This window comes from Acinonyx jubatus, chromosome A1 (genome assembly GCF_027475565.1).
Source record: "Acinonyx jubatus isolate Ajub_Pintada_27869175 chromosome A1, VMU_Ajub_asm_v1.0, whole genome shotgun sequence".
NCBI classification, from domain to species: Eukaryota; Metazoa; Chordata; class Mammalia; order Carnivora; family Felidae; genus Acinonyx; species Acinonyx jubatus.
Genome location: NC_069380.1, coordinates 170643594 through 170658188, shown reverse-complemented (window position 1 = coordinate 170658188; position 14595 = coordinate 170643594). Strand labels below are relative to the sequence as shown.

At 53.5% G+C, this 14595-nt stretch overlaps 1 protein-coding gene across 6 annotated transcripts; it reads left to right on the top strand.

Moving 5' to 3' along the window:
• Positions 1–2194: 2194 nt before the first annotated feature.
• On the top strand, positions 2195–14470 carry SLC34A1 (solute carrier family 34 member 1). 6 transcript variants are annotated; one of them, XM_015072745.3, is made up of 13 exons: positions 2195–2334; positions 3589–3698; positions 3850–3999; positions 4089–4217; positions 4289–4432; positions 5360–5471; positions 5596–5791; positions 5876–5971; positions 10870–10939; positions 11213–11380; positions 12399–12515; positions 12616–12740; positions 13420–14470. In XM_015072745.3, exons 2-13 carry the CDS (start codon positions 3590–3592, stop codon positions 13921–13923), a joined length of 1920 nt encoding a protein of 639 aa, XP_014928231.2. In that variant the 5' UTR covers positions 2195–2334; position 3589; the 3' UTR covers positions 13924–14470. The 6 variants fall into 6 exon arrangements, with proteins under 6 accessions (XP_014928231.2, XP_053081983.1, XP_014928228.2 ...); XM_053226008.1 differs by having other exon boundaries at positions 3795–3999; XM_015072742.3 differs by having other exon boundaries at positions 2207–2334; positions 3532–3698.
• Positions 14471–14595: the final 125 nt, after the last annotated feature.

Sequence of the window (14595 nt, the reverse complement as noted above, 5' to 3'; positions counted from 1 at the left end):
TGTGTCTCCCTCTCTCTCTGCCCCTAACCCGACTCTCATTCTGTCTCTGTCTCTCTCAAAAATAAATAAACATTTAAAAAAATTTATAAAAAGAACACAAGAAAAGTAACATGTGATGGCAGATGGAAAAAGAGCAAGATGCAGTCTTTCATAGACAATAACACTCAAATAGGTTAAAAAGGCATAGAGAAAAGGATGAAAGGCAGTATTGTTACAACAATGTTTCTGAGAATCAGGATTGTTTTTCTTTTCCTTTTTCTATAAATGAAGACCTTTCTAATAAGCACCAGGTGGCTGATCGCCCCAGTTCTCCATAATCTCCCAGAAAAAGCCATAAGAATGTATGGTTGATTTTCCAAACCATGGCACTTTTTAAGTGAATGGGGACTTTGGGCCAACAGTCATAAGCCAGGACTTGACCAGGCAAACCAGGATTTATGGTCACTCTACCCAAAACCAATCCCAGCTGCATCTCTGCTTCCCACCCCTCCCCGATCCTCTGGGGATTTTGTGGCCTAAACTGACACAGCCACAATGTGGTGGAGCCGGGTGGGATCCAAACCCGGGCTAGCCTCATTCTCTGCTCTTAACCATTCAACAGAAAGTCCATTGTGAACACTACCCAGAGGACAACTCCACAATGCTCTGCAAATTAAGGATGAACTACTTAAGCCTTATGACATTAAAGGGGAACTGTGCAGAAATGTCCATCTACCTTGATAGGAAAGGCTGGGTCTGTGTCACCCTAATAAATGTGAGATATTGAGTAGGACTGTAACTCAGAGGATCCTGAGCGATCAAAGTGCAACTAGTGAGCAAAAGGAGTTGTTGACCTGAAATAGGGCTGAGAATCTAGAGGAGGTGGGGCCATTCCCTTGGTTGGGACACTGCAGCCATCCCAGAGACAGTGAGAAGGGCACAAGAGCGTGAAGAGAATTCACATGCTGAGGGACTCTTCTAGGCACTGAGATGGGTCAGTTAGTTCATTGACTTCAACTCACTGCAAAGGAGGTGCCGATTGCCATTTTACAGGTGAAGTGACTTGCCTCGCACCCCAAGCTGATTCAAGGATTTTAATGACCAGGAGAGAGCTAGCCTTGCCAATCTTGGCTCAGCATAGAGTAGGAACTCAACTCATGTTGTTAGGAATGGATGGATAGACAAGTGGCTGGCTGGCTGGCTGGCTGGCTAGGTGGGTGGGTGGGTGGATGGATGGATGGATGGATGGACACACGAATGGATAATGTTAGGTTACTCAGACAGTTGCCTAAGCTAGATCTTGAATGGAACCCACTATTGCTGGATCTGTTAAATCCCACTCCTTTGGAAGGAAGCTTCCTTCTCATCTATTTTGTGACTCTGGGGCCCCATTCAGGCTCCACAGTCCCAACAAAGGGAAACAAGCTTCTCAAAGGCTCCCTAAGGGCCCTCTCTGGGTTTCAGGAGTTCTGGCATAGATGTCATAGAATCATCAGCTTCTGAATCTAGATACTCAACTGTCATATATTTCTCCTTTCTCCCACTCTCTTCCTCACCCATTCCACTGCCCAAGTTATCCTGGGATGCATCTTCTCCTCCCCATCCCTCCCCATCTCCACCTGATTCAGACCTCATCATCTCTTCTCTGGACCATCCAGCCTCTTAACTGGCCTTTCTGCTTCCAGAATCACCTCCTTTGACAGACAACCACTCCAAAGGGACCATTCTAAAATGAAGACCAGGTCCTTCCTGATCTGGCCATTCTCTCAGATGCATCCTGGATTTGTAGTCATGTACTGAAGACCCTCCCTGACTCAATATTATGCAGCCTTTCTGGGTTTCTCTCTTATTACTTCCTCTATCACATGTTCCCTCTCCTTCAAGTGTCCCCCAAGACCTGCAGACAGACTCACAGACATCCAGATGCATGGCAAGGCTACAGAGCATTTGGGTCACTCCATGTGGTGTCCTGTCAGGCCAAGCATGAGGGGAAGGGGCTGGAGCCATGAAATCCCTGTGGGGACCCTGGGAACAAAGTGCCTGAGTGGCATCAGGGTCTCTGCCTGGGGACAGGAGATGTGTCTGTGCCCTAGCTGGGTCTCTGTCTCTTTCAGCCTAAGTTTCTGTGTAGGGGAAGGGAAAGCCTGACCACAGACTCCCCCAGCAGAGCTGACGATTAGTAATTAACTGGGAGGAATCTCAGGGGTGAGGTTAATTGGGGAACAGGGAGGGTAGCTAGGGTTTTGGGACTTTGCCCTTGACCCAAGGGTATAAAGGGGAGGGTCCCATCTCTTCCTCAGGCCCCTGGGGCTTCCTTAAGCAGCCGAGCAGGAGCTGAAACACAGAACCCCCAAGGTAAGCCCAGGACCCCCTGTCCCAAACCCATCCCCAGGTCTTAGTAGGAAATAGCCCATCGCCTCCACTCCCTCACCTCTGTCCTAACTGTGCTTCCCCTTTCTGCACCCATAACATCTCAGTCTCAGTCCAGCCTGGCTCAGTCCAGCCTGGCTCACTCCCCCAAAGTAAAAAGGACTTGTGCTCTACCAGGGCTTGGAATTCAGGCCAGCCCCTCACCCCCACCACAACAGCCAGGGGCCCTTGGGACATTATAGGGGTGTAAGGATATGTGTTGCTAGTGCAGATTGGCACTGCTACCCCATCAACCAAGAACTCCTGGTGCAGTTGAGGGTGTGCCTAAAGTGAGCCGAGGGCTTCCCAGACTTGGGGATAACAAGGGGGGAAACCTCTTTACCTAAACCAGTCCTGGTCTGAGACTCATTCATGAGAGAAAGGCCATCTGGCAGGGAGGGAGGTAGATGGGGAAAGAAGTTCATTTGCCGAGGGAATCCAGGAACTTGGGATCCAGGCCAGTGGACCCTCCCCCAAGTGCATGTCCAACTGGTCCCATGAGCAAGCAGGTGTCCATGGCTCCTCACTGCTCTCAGGATGGTCCAAACTCCTCCTGCGTGTGCAGACTTGGCCCACATCTGCAACCTCTGCCAGTACACATGTTCCCAGGTCCCCTCCAGCTGCAGGGCATTCTCATCTCCTTCCAGCCCAAGGCTCCTGCACACCTGCCCTTCTCCCTCTCCATCTGGGAACTCCCACTCCTGCTTCATTTCAGCTTGATCGTCTGCTCTCTCTTCCCTCAAGAGTCCACCCCCTGCCATGGGGCACTCTGGTAGCACCTGTATCTGTCACTAGAACACATGTCCCCATTGCCACTTGCCATCTATTTGAAGGATTATTTCATTGACATCTATCTCCCCATGAGACTTTGAGCTTTTAGGGGGCAGTTGTCCTTGTATTTATTTAGTTATCACTGTATCCCATCATCTAGCTCAGCGTCTGGGATAGAGTAGATGCTCAATCAATACTTGCTGAATGACAGAATAAATGAATCTGGGCTGAGCACCTGAGTATGCATCTCTGAGTATATGTGGGGGTGGAGGGTATACTTCACTGAGTGTGTGTTTGGGATTTACACACCATGGGTGTTTGTGCATGTAAGTATGCAGGTATGGATGTCGAGGGGTGGTGTGTATGTGTAAGTTTCAGGACACAGTAGTTGTCATTCAGTGTTGCTGCGGCCCCACTGTGTGTGCCCAGGATGATGTCCTATGGAGAGAGGCTGGGGGGCCCGGCTGTCTCCCCACTCCCAGTCCGAGGGGGACACATGATGCGTGGGACAGCCTTTGCCTATGTGCCCAGCCCTCAGGGTGAGTGCTGCTGCCATCCCTGGTCCCTGTGTGCCCCGAGTTGCTCACATCCCTGGTGAGGTCTCCATCCCTCTGCCTCTCCCCCCCCACCCCCAGCCAACCCTGCCTGTCCCAGGGCTTCTGAGAACTGCTGACCAGCCTCCCTCCCCAGTCCTGCACAGGATCCCAGGGACCTCCGCTTATGCCTTCCCCAGCCTGGGCCCTGTGGCCCTTACTGAGCACAGCTGCCCCTATGGGGAGGTTCTGGAGTGCCATGACCCGCTGCCTGCCAAGTTGGCCCTGGAGGAAGAGCAGAAACCAGGTGGGCCTGGGAAGGGGGTGGACAGCAGGGGCATCAGCAGTCAGTGCCCTAGACCCTGGCCCCTGTGCTCATGGCTGGCCCATCTCCAGAGCTTGGGCTGGCCCAGAAGCTGCGCCGGGCTGGCATGACACTCCTCAAGGTGCCACTGATGCTCGCCTTTCTCTACCTCTTCGTCTGCTCCCTGGACGTGCTCAGCTCTGCCTTCCAGCTGGCTGGAGGTAGGGCCAGAGGAGGGGATCAGGGCAGGGTTCCTGAAGGGCATCAGGCAAAACTGGCTCATGCTCCCCAGGGAAGGTGGCTGGCGACATCTTCAAGGACAATGCCATCCTGTCCAACCCAGTGGCAGGGCTGGTGGTTGGGATCCTGGTGACTGTGCTGGTGCAGAGCTCCAGCACCTCCACGTCCATCATTGTCAGCATGGTCTCCTCCGGCTGTGAGTTGGCTCACCAGGGCTAGGGAAAGAGCATGGGGGCTGGGTGTGTGGATGGGGGCTGAGGTGGTGTGTCAGGGCCAGGAGGCCGGGGGGCGGGGGGGGGGGGAGGAGTGGGGACAGGTTGCTAAAGGCAAAGGGCAGAGCTCCAGCATCAATCACCCTGTCCTCCAAGTCAGGGCCAGGAGTCTCAGCCAGGAGGGGTGCCCCAAGATCTGGAAAGGGTGCCAGATGGGGAGTACAGCCCCAGGAAGGCTTAGCCCCATATCACCACACAGTTCCTTATTCTATCAGTCGGGGAAAAGGAACCTGCTAGAGATATACATACGATTTATTGCAAGGAATTGGTATACATGATTGTGGGGCTGGCTAAGCAAGGCCAAAAGCCATGGCGCAGGCTATGAGGAAGGGCAGACTGGAACTCTTGGGCAGAAGCCAACACTGGGTAGCCTCAATTTTGCTTGTAAGGCCTTTTATCTCATTGGATGAAGCCCACTCAGGTGATCAAGGATAATCCCCTCTATTTAAAGTCAACTGGTTGTAGAAGTGACTCGCATCTGCAGAACACCTTCACAGCAACATCTAAACTGGTGCTGGGTTGAAGACTGAGTACTGTAGTCTAGCCAAGTTGACACACGGCACTAACCATCACACTCGTGCACATGTGCACACACAAGCACAGATATTCATTTGCATACAAGTCATGTGCCCTCATCTGCATATGTGCACATGCAGTGCATCTGTTCACATGCATGCACACATATAGCATGTGCCCATATGAACCTGTGACACCAAGGCTGGGCAGCATCATGGCAGGACTGCCCGACGGGGGCTGGGACATGGGTAGTGAACCTGGAGGGATGTGTTGTGGGGACAGGAGCTGAGTGGCTCTCACATAGTTAGTTAGGAGGTCCTCTCTTCTTCTACCAGTGCTGGAGGTGAGCTCTGCTATCCCCATCATCATGGGCTCCAACATTGGCACCTCTGTCACCAACACCATTGTGGCCTTGATGCAGGCGGGGGACAGGACTGACTTCCGGCGGTGAGGGGGTAGAGTGGTGAGGGGCCTGTGTTTGTCAGGGGAGGGTGGTCCCAGGTGCCAGGAGCCCCCAGCCGTAAGTGCATCCCGGCTCTGGCCTGCCCTGCATTGTGGCCTCCCTGCCTAGGGCCTTCGCAGGGGCCACGGTGCACGACTGCTTTAACTGGCTGTCAGTTCTGGTCCTGCTGCCCCTGGAGGCTGCCACTGGGTACCTGCACCATGTCACTGGACTGGTGGTTGCCTCCTTCAACATCCGTGGCGGCCGTGATGCCCCTGATCTGCTCAAGATCATCACAGAGCCCTTCACCAAGCTCATCATCCAGGTGGGGGCAAGGTTGGCACAGGGTGGGGGCCGGGGGATAGTAAGGACCCCTCTCTCACTCTCCCCACCCACATCTTGCCCACAGCTGGACAAGTCTGTGATTACCAGCATTGCCACCGGTGACGAGTCCCTGAGAAACCATAGTCTCATCCGGATCTGGTGCCGCCCAGACCCCATGGAGGTGAGTCTCAGGTCTAGCCCCAAGTAATGCTGTGCTGATTCCTTCCAGTCTCACACTGACTTTAGGCAGCTATTACCAATCAACTAGAATCAGCATGTAATTGATCTAGCCCAGTGGTTCTCAAAGTATGGACCAGCAGCATCTGTACCACCTGGGAACATATTAGAGCTACAAAGTATTCAGCCCTTCCCTAGACTCTAAAAAAACACTTGGGGCAGGGGGTGGCATGCCTATGTTTCAACAAGTCCTCTAGGTCTGCTCCATGCTCAAGTTTGAGAACCACTGGTCTAGCTCAACCTTCTGGTTTCACAGGTAGAGAGAACAGGCTTCAAGAGGCTGAGACACTCAGAGCCTGTCCTGCCGGTTCAGGGCCCTGTGTGCAGGCCTAGCAGTGTGGGGCTCTCTCCCCCCAACTAGGGTGCCAGGGAGACTAATGATTCAGCTCTGCTGTGTTTGGGGACCCAGGTAATGGGGGGAGGGGTAGGGAAGGTGGAGAAGGATGCCTTGGAAAGCCGGACAAACAGGAACAAGACAAGAGGGCCACGTAGAGACCTCACTGGAGACACAACAGCCACTTGTGCTGACATAGGGGTTCCTCCCCCTGGAGACTGCCACAGGCATGTGTCTGCTTGTCCTTTTGCACCGTTTCCCTGCCCAGAATGAAGATATTGATTGGAAACTTGTGGACCTGCCATTACACCAGGCTAACAAGGAAGCAGGCAATTAGCACACTTTCTCACTCAGCCATAAAAAAGGAAATGCTTCATCAAAACCATAATCCACAGTATTTGCTTCTCCCTAATTATCACATATAAGAAGCAACTCCATTTGGAACAAGATATAAGGAAAGCTGAAGCCAAAGGCATAGCACAGCCTGGCCCCCTCATCCTTCCTACTTGCTACTTGATGTTACTGGCCCTTTATCTCAGCGTGAACAGAGAAGATCCTTTCAACCCTGCCCTATGAGGTTCCTTTGCATCTGAGTGGTGCACAGCTCTGTTTCAGTCCTTCTGAGTGTTCAAGGCAGTTTGACATCAAAAAGCCCATACGGGCAGCTCTTACACTGGCTTTGTGACCCCTCTAACACAGTGCCACCTTCTCACCCACCCTCTGGGCCCTCTCTCAGCTCTCTGAATTGCCCAAATCCTCTCTACTTCATAGCAGAATCTGGACGACAGAGAAATCACACGGTTTGATCTTCACACAAAACAAACCATGCAAGGGAGGTCCTGAGCTGTGGAGTTCCTCTCTTGCTCTGAAATCCCCGTTGCCCACCTGCAGCTGCATTCAGCAGGTCTCCCCTTGTAATACGTACACCGGACATAACCCTGTCCCGATGGGATCCTCACAAAACGCTGGCGAGGTGGACATGAGTATCCCATCTTCCACAAGAGGAACTTGACGCCCACTGACGTGAAGTAACCCACTCAAGTTCACATGGCAGGGGCTGGCCTCACCCCTCCTGATGCCACTGGCTTGAGCACTGGTTTCTCATCCCAGCTCTCCCAGGAGAACTTTTCTTTAAGAGCAGTATCCAGATGGGATTGTCCTGGCTTGGAGAGTAGCTGAGGGGTGGGATCCAAGCTCCCTGTTCTCACCCTCTCTCTAGGTCAGATCCTGTGGAACATGGCTCCGCAGCCATGTGCTTGCTCTTGCTGTGTGTGCTGGTGGTTTCTGCTGCACCAAAGACTTGAATTTTTCCTTTGGCCACCGAGTCTCCCTTCCAACCTGTCCTTGTGGCCTCCAGCTTTCACCAAACTGGACCCAACCTCACCCAAAACAGTCTCCAAGGAACGAAGTCACCAAAGACAGCACTGGGAGTCTGAGACGGTGGAAGAAAACCCAGAGGCAGTTTTAGTGTCCCAACACCTCTTGACACTCCAGGGACCTAACACTGTCTTGGAAAATTACCTTCTTATGTACTTATCCTATGGATTGTCAACCATACTCTCCTGGTCTAAACGAGCATCCTTTGAAGACTTGCAATGGGGAAACAGGATTTATCACTTGCCCATTTTATAGTTGAGGAAAGTGAGGCTCAGAGAGGCTTGCGGAGGTCCATGCCATTGAGGTAGGATGAAAATCGTGGTGGAATCTGGAGCCCATGCTTCTGAACCCCCATCGCACTGGCTCTTCCAGAAGCCAGTCTGGAACCCCCATCTCGCTGGCTCATCCAGAAGCCAGTCTGGTGTTCCATCATATGTGTCCATTCCCCGCTCTGCCCGCCAGGCCTGAATGCCACCAGACAACCACAGCCACCCAGAGACTGCTCCTGAGTGGTAGGTACTGCTCTAAAAAGGATTTCTCCTCTTTGCCACCAGACGGCGCTGCTGGCACGGTGATTTCTGCTTCCAGAAAAACAAAGACCCTAGAGCTCCCCTAACCCTGCAGGCTGAACAACAGCACAGGCCCACATCCTGTGCGTTTCTCTCCAGGGGAAGGATTTCTGGAGCCTGGCAGTCTTCTGTGAGCTTAATCTCAGAGGTGCTTCCTTAATTTGAGGTGTCCCTACAGGCACTTAGATCCTAACTCTCTTCCAAGATTCCTCAATACTAGTCTCTTGGGAAGAGGTGGGCAGCATCATAAAACTCACACTGTAGGAAAGGAAATTGAGGCCCAGAGAGCTTAAGTGTTCCAGGATCACATAGCTGGGAGTGGCTGAGCTGGGATCTCAGCTTAGGGCTGCCTGGTGCTCATTTATTCTGTCCTTCCCACAGAGTTCACCACCCCCACCACACCCCCAGGCCCAGGCAGGATGGGCACATCTAGGGATATGTCCCAGACCCTGGGCTGCCCAGTTCTTTATCTAGGCTAGAGGTCCCACCTTCTGGACAAGGAAGCCCTGGGCCTGCTCCCTCCCCTCCCTCAGTACCTACCCCCAGCCTGACTGTGCAGTCTACCCACTCTCTGGCCTCCCCACTCTCCTACTTCTCTCTTGCCCTTTACAGTCTCTGGATTCCCCTCTGTGAGCTCAGCCAGAACCACACAATCCCAGGCATGAAGGTCAAGGTTCAAAACCCTCAAGGCCTTAGCCCTGAGTCTTGCCCTGCCCTGATACAGCCAGCCCTGAGTGGGACCCCAGTGAAGTTCCTCCCTTAAGAGATCCATAGGCCCAGCCAGGTCAGTGGGGCACAAGCTGGTCAGGTATGCATTCATCTCAGGGGTCATCTGCCTCCCAGGGTTCCAGGCTGGCCCACCAAGGTCCTCCCCAAAAGGGCCAGGATCCTCAGGCACACATGCAGGAGTCATTAATCCTGACCTAGGAAGTCAATCTCACGCAAACACATACACATCCACCCTTCCCATCATGCAACCCTGAATGGGCCCAGGGATGGAGGGGGGTCTAATCCGTATTAGGAGGCACAATTTACTGAAGACTTGTTATGGCATAAGCCTGCAGACAGCACTTCACACACATTTTCTCCTGTAACCTTTATAACAGCTCTTTGGCTATCCTGCTTTAAACAGGTACAGAGAGGTGACATGACTTGCCCCAGGTAGTTGGTGTTAAGAAACAAGACTTGCTCAGATCTGCTGGACAGCAAACACATGGCTCTCTCCCATCACTCTCTTGGCCTGCTTTTTGAACACAGCCTGACAGAGAGTATTCTCTCCTGGTTTCTCAGTTTGCACTTCTGGCCTGGGTTTGAGGGTGCCCCAGGCCCCAGGTGTGGCTAGCTGGAACACAGATGAGCACAGTGCCCCACTCACAGTGACACATGTCACTAAAATAAACCTGATTTAAAGCCAGACACCAGAAATATTTCTTACTATTATACATTTTATAAATGACACAGTTTGGAATAAACCCCAAAGAAGCTGCAACATTGAAGGGCCAGTCCCGCACCTGAGATGCTACCCTCAGCACAGGGGAGGTCCGGGGTGGGGGTGGGAGGCAGAACTCCCTGGGGACTGGACCAGGGCCCCTATCAGCTCCCAGAGAGGCACAATGTGTATGAGGAAAATTTGTAGCTCTTGTGTTCTGCCTGGGGCCCTGGGAGTAACTGCCTATTTCTGGGGCTCAGTTCCTCCTTTGTGAGATGGTTTCTCCCCATCCGAGCCCAGCCCACTTTCTCTTTTCAAGGCTAGAATCCTGAGGGAAAGGTAAGGCACCCCAGTTGCATGAAAAAAAATGGTAATTCCTCAATCCAGTGAGGTTGCAAATTAGTGGCCCTCACGGGATTGTAAAGTATGTGGTTTCTCTTGTAAAATTGGGCCATTTGGCCATGCTGAGCTGCATCCCTGGATGGTGACAGAGGCCTGGGCCTGCCTGGCTCTGGGCTCTTTGAATTGGGGGGAGGGGCTCCAGAAACTCCCCTCACTTCACTGACAGTAGGTGGGGGATGGAGAAAGGGTGGGGCCTGGACTTCTCTCCACTGGTGGTTCCCCCACTCCCTGCACCCCAACATCCCCCCGTAAGGATTTGAGCGAGAGGACAATGGGGCTTGGGCTGATGGTGCCTCAGGGGAAAGAATGGGGCACAGACACTGGGGAAGTGGGAGGCACCAAGAGACTGATAATAAAGAATGGGGAAAGGAGAATTTTCAGAAGGAGGGCCATGGTCAGTAGCACCCAATGCCAAGGAGAGGTGGAAGGAAACAAGGACAAGAAGCCACGGGATCAGGAGGCTGCAGGCTCCAGTGAGAGCCAGATCAGCAGAGTGATAGCACAGAACATTCAGAGGACTCACCACGGCCATATTCTTGTGTGGCAGGTGTTTTCATCCCCATCTCTCCAGCGGAGGAGACAGGCTCAAAGAAGACAAGCAAGCTGTCCAAGGGGACGTAGCCAGGAGGCCCACTTCCATCCCCCCATCCCCCACCTCTTCCTAACCCCCACCTTATCCCCAAGGCCTGATGCATTTTCCTACATTCTAAGTCACGCTTCTCTTAATCTAGGCTCCCACTCCCATGCCCAGGACAGAGGCCAATACCAGCTGGACCCTTGGAAATGCCACCATGGAGAAATGTGAGTGTCTGCATCATGGGAGATGTTTGGCATGGCAGGGGCAGAGCCGGGCAGAGGAAGGGCTGTCCCCAACCTGGCCACTGCTGCTATCAGCCTCAGGAAAGCCAGCTGTAAATCAGCCCAGCTCATGGGCTTGGGTTAGGCCCTGCTGTTGAGGCTGAAGTAGCCTGAGGTGGGGCCTTAGACTCCATTCCCAAAAGGGTACTAGAGGTAGGATGCTGGGAAGCAGCTGTGGGTGTTCAGCTCTCAGCAGCCTGACACCTCTCCTGCCAGGCAACCACATCTTCGTGGACACAGGGCTCCCTGACTTGGCTGTGGGGCTCATTCTGCTGGCTGGCTCCCTAGTGCTCCTATGCACCTGCCTCATCCTCCTCGTCAAGATGCTCAACTCTCTGCTTAAGGGCCAAGTGGCCAAGGTCATTCAGAAGGTTATCAACACTGGTAAGCCCCAGGAACTGGGTGTGTGGGCCCCAGGATGGGCCCTTCCAAATCTCACTAAGTCCCACTTGCTATGTGGTCTGGGTAAAGCTCTGCCATCTCTGAGCCTGTTTCTCCCTGTGAACAAAGAAGAGGTTGGGCCAGGTGATTTCTAAGGACCCTGAGGTGCTGGCAGCTGGGGACCTGTGGCTGTCTCTGGCTGTGGTTCCATTCTAGCAGGTGGCTCTAAACAGATCCTCAGAGGCCACCAATTCATTCAACAGATATTTATTAAACCTGTGTGCCCAAGCATGGTTTAGTGCCAAAGATACAGAGGCGAGCCCCAGAAATGAATCCTACCCTCAGGGGGCTCACAGGCCAGAGGGGGAGATGGATATACAATGAAAAATAAATGACTGAGTGGGGATATATTCAGATAGAGAAGTTACTGCTGAGAAGAAATCAAAAGTGACAAATATACAGTATGGAAGATACCTCTTTCAATGGGTGGTCAGCGGCCTCTGTGAGGAGGCTGAATGAGGAGTAGTAGTCAGATGTGTCTGAAGAGTGAGCCAGGCAGAGAGAGGTCAGTAAGGTAACAGGGTGGAGCAGGTCACAGGGTCCCCACAAGCTGTGCTCAGAGCCAGGACTTTATTAAGGGTAATGGGGCCACTTTTGGGTTAAGGGTTGGGGCAGGGGAGTGACACCACCTGATTTTCATTTTAAACTGCATTTCAAACTTTTGAGATGCTGCCTGGCACCAGCAGAGGCTAACAAATGCTGGAATAAGGTACATCTATGGGAGCTTAGGGAAGCAAGAAACAAAGTCCGCCAGAGGGCCAGGGGTCAGGGAGGGCTTTTCAGCAGACATGATATCTGATATCATGTAGGAGGACTATAAGTGGAAGCCACTGCAGTTGAGCAGGGGACTGACAAGACCCCACTTGGAAGCTGGCATCCAATACCTCCTCCCTAAGAAAGGTCCTGGCTACTCTCCCAATGCCCTCCTACTGACCCTGCTGGGATGGGGGTGTCCTCGTAGACTTCCCCGCCCCCTTCACCTGGGCCACAGGCTACTTTGCCATGGTGGTGGGAGCTGGCATGACCTTCGTTGTCCAGAGCAGTTCTGTGTTCACCTCAGCCATCACCCCACTCATTGGTGAGTGCCCATGGCAGGGCAGGGTGGGGCAGGGTGGGCTGGCAGGGAAAGGGCTGAAGGAGGGGGCTGAGGAGAATCTGTCTTCTCTGTCTGGCCTCAGGCTTGGGTGTGATCAGCATCGAGCGGGCCTACCCCCTCACACTGGGCTCCAACATTGGCACGACCACCACAGCCATCCTGGCTGCACTGGCCAGCCCCAGGGAGAAGCTGTCCAGCGCCTTCCAGGTGCGCCTAGGAGGGTGCCTGCCAGGGGCAAGACAGGGCTGGGACTGGGGTGTGGCACCTGACTCAGGGTGGGACATCATGTAACAGAGTTTTTGACTGCCTACTAGGGGCTGCCCACCATGCCAGGCTCTGGAAACTATACAGGCCAAAGGAGACCGGGTGCCACCCCCAAAACCTTAGCATCTAATGGGTAGACATTACTCACATAATCACACCAATGACAGTGAGTAGGATTTGCACTCTGAAGAAGGGGTGCAGCGAGAGGGGGGCTGGCCCATTCTGAGGGATTAAGGACAGTAGGAGGGGAAAGATGGCAAAGAGGTTGCTGTTCTAGGAGCAAAGAAGTAATGACAAACCTGAGGCTGGGGCCAGGGCTCGGACCAATAAGGATGACAGAGCAGCTGAGCCAGAAACTAGAATGAATCTTTTTACTGCTGAGTTTGGGCAGAATCTGTTGGGGAATTTGCAAGAGGGGTCAGTGGGGGAAAATGTGTAGAGTTAGGGCAGCATTTATTTACTACCTGGTCTGGAAGTGTTTCAGTATTATGCTAGGAGCACATCTGCCCTCTGGTGACTTTCGTGCTGCCTTTCCAGGCCAGGCTCCTATTATCTATCGCTGCCGGCCTGACAGGGAGCTGGAGCCATGCCCACCTCAGCCCCTCTGCCCTCTCCTCTACAGATTGCCCTCTGCCACTTCTTCTTCAACATCTCAGGCATCCTGCTGTGGTACCCAGTGCCCTGCACGCGCCTGCCAATCCGCATGGCCAAGGCGCTGGGCAAACGCACTGCCAAGTACCGCTGGTTCGCTGTCCTCTACCTCCTCCTGTGCTTCTTGCTACTGCCCTCGCTGGTGTTTGGCATCTCCATGGCAGGCTGGCAGGCCATGGCGGGGGTGGGTGCACCATTTGGGGCCTTGCTGGCTTTTGTGGTGCTCGTCAATGTCCTGCAGAATCGCAGCCCCAGACGCCTGCCCAAGTGGCTGCAGACATGGGACTTCCTGCCCCACTGGATGCACTCCCTGCAGCCCCTGGACCATCTTATCACCCGTGCTACTTTGTGCTGTGCCACTCCTGAGCCCCGCTCACCCCCGCTGCCCGCCAGGGTCTTCCTGGAGGAGCTGCCCCCTGCCACACCCTCCCCCCGTCTAGCACTGCCTGCTCGACACAATGCCACCCGCCTCTAGCCCAGACTGCCACCCAGGGCAGGGAAGGGCCTGTGCCTGGGGCCCACTGTAGAAGGGCAGAGGGGTGTGTCTGTGTACTCTGGGCACAGGCCTGTCCTTGTGCAGGTCCTCAGAGGTCTGGGCTTGTGTGACTGAGAGTCAGTGTGTGTGCATGTGTGGGCATGTTTGGTAATACTGTATGTCAGCCTGCATGTGTGAACTGATGCACCCGTGGAGGGCTGTGTGCAGGCTACAGGGTACCTGGGTATGATTTTGAGTCCTCTGCACACCAGGAGGCTTTGTTTGGAGGCCTGTGCTTGGTTCTCCTGGACACACAAGTCCGACTCAGTGGAGCAGGAGTAAGGTGGGTCTGAGGACAGGACCTGCAGCTGTTTGGTTGTGCATAGATGTGGGTGCCTGAGTCACTGGCTGAGTTCTCACCCTCCCTGTCACCTTCCTTTCTCTACTTGCCACTCTCCCCCTCATCCAGTTGTTCTGTGGCACCACTACAACCCCCTTTCCCAATACTGCGTGATGAAAAAGGAATTAAATTCTCATGCATTTATAAGTCTGTTTGCTTCCGTCTGGGGAGTGGGGGTAGACCACGGCTTGGGGTCCAGCAGCACTATTTCCTGCAAGCTCACCCCAACAATCCACTTAACCCTACCTTAATGAGCCAAACCAGATTCAGAC

Excerpts from the sequence above, each read along its gene's own strand:
- SLC34A1 (XM_015072745.3), top strand. The coding sequence starts at position 3,590 with ATGATGTCCTATGGAGAGAGGCTGGGGGGCCCGGCTGTCTCCCCACTC. Across the intron at positions 5,792-5,875 it reads TCACCAAGCTCATCATCCAG|CTGGACAAGTCTGTGATTAC; the intron begins GTGGGGGCAAGG and ends TCTTGCCCACAG. Across the intron at positions 12,741-13,419 it reads AGCTGTCCAGCGCCTTCCAG|ATTGCCCTCTGCCACTTCTT; the intron begins GTGCGCCTAGGA and ends TCTCCTCTACAG.